Source organism: Tigriopus californicus, chromosome 11 (assembly GCF_007210705.1).
Source record: "Tigriopus californicus strain San Diego chromosome 11, Tcal_SD_v2.1, whole genome shotgun sequence".
NCBI lineage: Eukaryota > Metazoa > Arthropoda > Copepoda > Harpacticoida > Harpacticidae > Tigriopus > Tigriopus californicus.
The window spans coordinates 12,593,520-12,601,742 of NC_081450.1; the positions used below are offsets into that span (position 1 = coordinate 12,593,520).

At 42.8% G+C, this 8,223-nt stretch overlaps 1 protein-coding gene across 1 annotated transcript in view; it reads right to left on the reverse strand.

Annotated features, from left to right (window-relative positions):
- The window catches only part of LOC131890549 (limbic system-associated membrane protein-like), a 36,924-nt gene extending 30,058 nt beyond the window's left edge, over positions 1–6,866 (reverse strand). Inside the window, exons 1-2 of the mRNA XM_059239914.1 lie at positions 6,750–6,866; positions 5,186–6,003 (exon numbers count right to left, since the gene is read on the reverse strand). Coding sequence (XP_059095897.1) covers positions 5,186–5,297 — 112 coding nt within the window. The 5' untranslated portion in view covers positions 5,298–6,003; positions 6,750–6,866. The remainder of the gene's footprint in view (positions 1–5,185; positions 6,004–6,749) is intronic.
- Between the last annotated feature and the right edge of the window lie 1,357 nt (positions 6,867–8,223).

Sequence of the window (8,223 nt, forward strand, 5' to 3'; positions counted from 1 at the left end):
AAAGGCGTTGAGAGGACCCCAAAAGAGGTGGATCCGAGCGATTAACGATTAAATTGCGGGGAAAACGCTCCTGAACCAACCGACCAGCCAACCAACCAACCATTCAAGTCTCACCCACCCAAGCTAGTAAAGCTGGTTTGTTGTCCACTTGAATTGTACCGGACAAGTGTGAGAGATGGGTGCCATTATTTCCCAACCTTCAAATGTTGACCCAATTTCCGTGAATGGAAGAAGCATACCTGAAGTTGAAGTGAAGCATTCATGAATTCCGACTTTCCTTCATAACATGATTGCTTTGACAAAGACATGCTGTTCAATACTCATGAAGCAACATTTCAATTCAATTGGCAAGCTGATGAAGAAAGAAAAGATGGTGATCTTATTTTGTATTTCAATTGCCAAGCGCAAAGACCTGACTCACAGATTCCTTCGAAAGTGAGAAAATGACCACTTAGGTAAAGGCAATGTATTTCTAAGAATCGGCATGTTGTTGAGGTTGGAAGCCCTTGATCATTGAAGATACATAGGAAACACGACCACATTGAGTTGACAGTTCAGTTAAGAGGATGCTAATGGTCATAGTTTCTTTGAGTTTTCGGAGGGAAAGAAATACCTGGGACAAGGCATTGACCACGTGCTGTTCCTTTTTCGGCTGCAGGTATTTACATGCAAAGCGTTTCTATCACCGTCAAAGAAGAAGAAGAATAGTGTTCAATTTTCAAAGAGCTATAGTGCCTTTTTCGACGAATGGAAATAAATCAAGGTGGAATGACAGCTGTTCACGAATCACCAATGAAAGAGGCCTCTCCTTGGAAGTGCAGTTCCTCAGTTGACCTCCAAATTGAGATTAGCTAGACGCCCGAAGTTGGGGAGTAAAAAATAGGAATATCCCGTCACTCTGTTTTAAATTTACTGGCCGTAATAATTAACTACAATTTAATTGCCCACTTTCTGATGGCACAATCTATCCTGTTGCTCGGGCGTAGCTCATTAAGTCGTAAAGGCAAATTTGAAGTTCTCCAAATTTAAAACGACATCTTTTCATTTCGTTTCAGGCCCAACTGTCTGAATGTCAAATAAAGTATGCACGCTCACAAAATGGTTATCTTGCCAGCCAGTGTCTATTTTGGGGGTCGTCGGCCTTCGTGATCATTGAGGTGCCCCGAAACTTCAAACCCTATTGGAGATGTGTCAAGAGCCTATTTATTACCATGTTCAAAATCCGTGTGGCAGAAACAAGAAAAGTCAGCAGTTGCCATCATTCCGTTCAGAGATGGTCGCAGATTGCTCTCGTCGATATAGATTGTCGCTTTGGGAGATATTTTCTGGATTGGTGGGGGAATGTGCCTAAGTGATTTTGATAACTCAAGAGTACCCAGAAACATATTCAAATTCCTCCGTTGGGAGGTAATCATTTGGCTTATCGCTTTATGCTTTTAAGGTCACTTCCAAAGATACCCGACAGACAGGTCAGCAAATGACACTCTTTGGGGAACTTCTTTGACTTGGGGAGGTACTCATTTCTCTTTTTATCTACCCATCCCTCAAGTCTGTGTCATTGTCCCATTCGTTCTTCTTGGCGACAGACAAATTGTCGCTCGCTTGGACAAGAATCTATGGAAAATGTTGGGTGTCATCTCTCGCCGTCTGTAGTTAAGTTTGTGGGGCTTTTTCTCCATTTTCGGAGCCGCCTTTACCAAATTGAAGACTATAATTTCATCCACATTCACAACCCTGGATTGTCATTGGACTTTGAGTCACTCCAGCGACAATGGAAAGGAAAAATGCTAATTTGTTCAACAAGACTGATTCGGAATGATACTATATACAGTGCGATACAGTGTGTGTGTGTGACGACTCATGAAGGTAGACGATGTCTTCTTTTGTGTTCTAATATGTGCACACAGCAAGATTGTTTCCTTGTCATTAGGACGTGTCAAGTCTATCAAAAATAATTGCTATGTCAATGTGTAAGCCTTCTTCCTTCTTAAGTGACAATCGTCCAACAACGGCCACTCCACTCGTATTCTTCTTTAATGAACAGCAGCTTCACGACCCGTTGTCCAGTCACACTGTCAAAAAAACCAATCAGGGTCGCCGTTTTACGGTCAAGAGCGTCTGAAGACGCCATTGCATTCGGATAAGGACATCAATGATTCAGGTCAGTAATCAACCTTGATGAACAATGTCATTTTCTCAGTGTGGACCCGTTGATAGGATAATCATTTTGCTTATTTCTCGTTTTCCTGGGAGGGGTTTTCGAGTGGTCCTCACGTCACGCAAGAGGCGATTTTCAGAAACCGGCCAGAAACTTTGAAGGAAATCGATATCCGAGCAGCCACCAAACTCAGAAGACCCAATGGCGGTTGTTTTCATATTCATATGACGAGCGGATCAGGAATCAGAAACCTCAATTGTGTCTCAATACTCGCTCCAAAGAGACATGTACCATTACGGTTTTTATTCAAAAAGACGCTACCATCCTGACCGCCCTATCATTAAGTACTCTCATTTTTTCGGGAGACACACTAAAAAAAGGGGAGGAAGATTCCATTTTGATGAGAATGCTGGCTCCTTCTACAAAGGTCTTCTCTCAAGCTTGAAGAATGTTTGAAGTTTGAAGACTCAAAACCTGACGAAGGAGGAGAAAGGCAGCGTAAATAAAGTTCAAACATCGATTCAAGGCCCAATTTCGACAGAGCTCTCAACCTCGCATTGAACACCATGATTAGTTGGTTCCATTCGGAAAAATCAAAGCATTATAACCCGAGGATATCATCATGGTATGTTCAGATTAACTGATTGCAGAATTGGAAAAGATCATTTCACATCAGAACAAAAGCATAATGTAAATAAATCTGTGTCAGAAACACTCTCACAACTTACTTTCGAAAGAAATAACTGAAAACGTCATTTGAGGGGTTTCACCATGACGATCCTATCTGTGCGCACTGACCGGGGCCAATAGCGTCACAAAATCAATCATACCTCCTTTTCTTGCCTACTTAACCTGTCAGGAATTTTCAATAGAGCTCACAATCCTGATAATGAAGCACAGCTGTCAGATGGTATTTTTGATTGACCAAAAAGTGCCAAGCAAACCAGCGAGACTGAGTCAGGTCCAAAATAAACAAGCGGGAGGTGACTTTTGAGAAAAGAAAAAAAATAATGATTTGAAAGCTGCCAGTGCCCCTCAGGCTTTCTGCAATAGAATAGGAATCCCCGAATTCCTGGCAGACCAGTAATGTGTTCTGGACTGAAACGCTGGTGGTCTGATGCATCAATGGAGAGACTGGGGCGAGGTATAATTAATTTTGAATTTGAATAAGATTTGATTAAGGACTGCCAAGAGGAGGCATAAGTCATTAACTCGTTAGCTTCAGTACTGGTATTTGGCCATTAGAAGCCAGGTATATTTCAAGAAAGAAGCACCGCACAACCTTAAGATCGCACATTTTGAGGGGGATATTTTCGTTTTTTTCGTCCAAGTTCAGGCGCCAAGTTCCCTCTGAATAGTCAAGCTCAGTTCATGGAGAGTGAATTGTTCATCATATTCTTGTGAATTTCATACTTTTTGTATGGTTAGCAAGAAATGAGGGCGACAGTAGAAGACGTGCCAAAATGAATGGAATGTGTTCGCTTTCATTCAAAGAAGTCTTTTCAATGTGTTTCCGTTGGCCCTCTTCGATTTTTCTCCTCCGATTTTTTTCTTTCACCAGAATTGATCATCGGTTACAACACAAAGTTTGTGCCTAAAAGCGAAACTTTCAAAGCTAAATGTTCAATAGAGAAGTGCTTGTTTGACGTTTTTTTGTACTATGCAGGTAATCGGTCCGTTCACTTTTTGTCCAAAAAAATTATGCGTGGATGAACATTTTCCGTCTTGTGTAAAGCTCTGGAGCCCTGAAGCCCCGAACTTGTCAACAACTAGGGAACTTTGGGGTCCTTGAATGAATTCATAAAAAGCTTTGATTGATTACATGTTGTGCACAGAACACATTGTCCAATATGCATAGCATCCACTTGACATCAACACTGTAATTTGGAGGTTGCCTCCTCCTTCAACAATTCAGGGTTGCCTCTGCAACTTTAGTCTGCATTAGGCCTCGATTGAAATTACTTCAGCCAACCCTGAGAGCGGCAAAAACATGGCAGCACTGCACGTAAAGGTAGAAGAACAAAGCCAGCCCTCCTCAGCACCCTAAGAATGTCAACATTTCTTCAAAGGGAAGATGTGCTTGTTTGACCTTTTTACCCCAAGTCCGGCTCAATTCTCGCAAATGCAGCAACTCCTACTGAAGGCTCTTCAAGTTGAGAGTGAGAGGCGAACCCTGCAAAATAGTTTGGGAGAGAAGGGAGCATAGTTTTTCTGACCTCCTCTACCCCAAATGATTGGTTTCAGACCACGTAGATGTGCATGGATCAACTCGGATGGCAAGTATTGAATGGTGTAAGTGAATAGAGTGCATTCCAGTTCAAAACCCCGACGACCCTTCTCCACGTAGGATTGAATCCATTCTCCATTAGCTCAAATTATAGGGGCCATGCCATGTGGTCAATCGCTACCTAAAGATTGGATTCCAGTATGTATTGGCAATCAACAAAAAGTATTGACTTCCCAGAGGGCCTGTCTGTCCGCCACTCAATAGTTGATTGGGTCATCATATTCCGAAGGCTGCCAAGGCCATCATTTGTTTCAATTACTCGACGACTAGTTACTGAAGTTTTTTACTCGCTTTGAGCCATGTCAAAACAACTAGTGAGGACCCATTTGTATTCTACATTCAATTACTTCATCATAGGAACTAAGAGTGAGGGCGGGTCTAGACGAGTATTGATGAAAATCGGGGAACGTAGTGCAATTTCATTTGGTCAATGTGATTTTCTGAATGGATCATGCGTGTCCATGGTTGTTCGCTCTGTTAATTATACGTCTTGCTTTGTCTTGATCCAATTATCAATGGTCTATGTGTCACACACAAAGGGAGAACGCGAACGAACGGGGGGAAGGAGAAGAGGGAACATGGAACATGGAACACCTCCAAGTGGTCAAGTTGCAACTGCCATCGATTTTTCTCCAATACCAGTCTCGCCCTCCCTTAATTCAATGGCATCTCCTCCTTCTGGTCCACCTCGAAATGGATCATGTTGTTGAGCTCGAACCTTTGAACCAGATTGGACTTACCTGATTTGATGAGGCCCAATACGACGAATAGGCATGTTGTGAGTAGATGTGTGGCACTTTTGGAGCGACTCATGGTGTGATCACGATTATTTGTCCGCTCTGCTGTCCTCATCAAGGCCAATGTTGTCCAATAAAGTTGTTAACAACACACTTTAAACACGAGGCTACTGCTCCCCCAAGATCACTCGGTCCATAGGCACAAACACATACGACGTTTTGACGTACTACAAACCCGCACACACACACACGTGGGTGAGATACTCGGAGGCTCGGTGGCTGGCTTTGACTCGGGACACTCGGAAGTAAATAAAAGGTCTTTTATAGGAACAACAACACGTACGACAGTTGACTGGGTCGTCGTCTTGTTTTGATCCACCTCGTAAAAGACAGGGAGCACCAAAAAAGTTTACGATATTACTGTGGAACAGTAAGGAGTAGGTATTAGGCGCTATTAGGCGGCAGAGACCCGACCGAGTCCTAGGCTGTCCTTTCTTTCCGGAGCAGATGAAAATAATCTCCTCTGACAGCTGGATAGATATATTGGGTATGAAATTCCAAGATGGAAGCCGATAAGGTGCCTGTGTAAAAGTGGTGGTAGAGAGCTCGAGTCTGTCTCAATCCGTCTTTAATAGCACTTCTCACGCTATAAGTCAGTCTCGTGATTGGACGCTCTTCCTTCGGGGAGATCAAGAAAGATTTATCTCTGATTGAGATATTTTCGGCTGTCCGGCGAACGCTTTAGTTGTGGTCAATCCTCGGCGTACGTATATAGATATTTACGACTTTTAGTGCGAGAAAAGCAGGACTTGCTTGTTCACCTGCAAAATGGAAAATTGAGTTATAAAACAAGCGGTCTTGGTCTCGACACTATTCGGAGAGGTGCGAGACGGGAATGATGAAATAAAGCCATAAAACGGCGATCCATTCGTTAGATTTCGAAGATGAAGCAAATTTAGGGCCAAAAATTACTAGGCGTAACGATAATATCATATTTATCAGAGAATGTACGCGACAAGTGATCTCGACGTAACTAACTGATAACTTATCTTAAATGCACCCTAAGAACTGATTATTGCTCCGGATAAGTAAAGCATTTTTTACATTGAAATGTCTGGACTAAATAATTAGGTAAAAGACCCTCCAAGGAGCCCTCAATTTGTTCGTAAAGTCCTAATCGTCATCAAATATCTCTAATAACCTTGTCATAAGTAACTTTTATGACCATTGTCTGTAGTGAATGCATGCAGTCATACATTGGACAGCCCCATTTTTAGAAATACATGTGGAACGCCGAACTCCTCGAACTCATAACAAAAAGCAAACAGTGGGATCAGCCAATTAAGCATTCCCCTTCAAGCTAATAAGCCCCCTCCAAAAAAAGATGATCCTCGTACAGAATGGAAATGTAAGGGAAACGGGACCAGAAAAGAGGAAACAACGGCTACCTTTTATATTTGCATGGTTGAATGAGGTCATAAAGAGTTTTGAGAATTGTCACGGCGGAGTTTTTTATTGCTTGGAGCAATAATGGGAGACGTGTGCGCCTCGAATTCCCGAAACTTACCTTTTTTATGTCACTTTCCTGAACAAATGAGTAATAATCACGAACACTTATTTCTGTTTGAACTGATGAACATCGTTCCTCACCCTTCCTTGCTAGCTTTCCTGGTGCTACTGACTTGACAGAAGTCAGACAGAATCAGTCGGGTCATCAGTATTCGGAGTTGCCGGGCGAGCTTCTTCGGGGGGCGGTTTCGTTGAACGGTGCTTTGCCTCTTGAATCCCCGGTTAGTTTTGAAAGTGCGAGGGAAAGCCCAGATTCTGTCATGGGAAGGGCGGAGAGAGGGGAGGAAGTTGTTGGATGGATGGAACAAGACTCGGTTTACTTGTTGTCGTAGACAATCTACGAGACAGGAAGAATTTGACAAATATTTGCGAAATTCATTTAAATGATAAAGCTGGCTCGGATTTCAAGACTGTCATCCCGACAATTGGGGAGAACGTAGAGGAAGAAATGGAGGAAATGGAGTTTATTGAGGGAGTTCGGAAATGGCAACATTTTATTGGCTTTTCCAGCTCGGAAATAAAAAGAATCACTTTTGGTTGAGGAGGAAATTGTCCTTTAAGGGTTCTTCTCACCACGGGTGATGATGAAACGAAATGCGATTTGTTCGCCCACTACCATCACTTAGCCACATTAATTGAATGTTTTATAGGGCATATTCGTTTAATCAAGCAAAAACAACTTTAGGTAAATTGCCATCCTCATCAGTTGCCCAATGAATGGGGCGTTTCAGTCCACATCCCTCGATATGACGGTACAATCTTTTCCGGAATAAGGACCTCTTTTCACGGTTTTGGTGAAATAATACCAATCTCCATTGGCCCAGCAGAGGTTTTTTAGGTTGCCAGATTATTCTTTTGAAAGCGAGGAGAGTCATGGTTTCCAAGAATCATCTGTGAATCTTGTGCACCTTGAATATATGGTTGACTTACTCTGGCGTTGCACACTACTCGCCGAGAGCTCGAAGGGAGCTTGTTAGCGTTCTGAATCTTTAAGAGGTAGATGTGGATGTCCTGCTGATTTGTTTGCCTGGCTAATGGAAGAAAAAAGAGCGGATTCTTTTTGCCCTCCATCCATCCTCAGACTTCATGAGTCTCCAAGTTGGGCCGACTAAGGCCAAAACAATCCAGAGCTCGTGCGGAGTTTTGGAATCCAAAACCATGTGCCAGGCGTAAATAAAAGAGCGCTCATGATTGGTGTCTTGAATATCAAGCATGACCTGGTTACCCACGTCTAGAGGAGCACTTGTCATTGCTTTTTGGGTCGGGAAGAAATGCCCGAAGTTGACGAGCCAAGCTAAAACCTTTCCTTCTCTCTAACGTATTGTAAAACCAAAATGTATCCAATGGAAGTGAAGTGAGTAGGTGCAAATATGATAATCACCCCCATTCCCATGTCCAAAGTCAAGGGGGGAAAGAAAGCTGAGTATCGATGGCAGTAAATCCTCCCTGATCAATACTGCTTGTCACCTCCT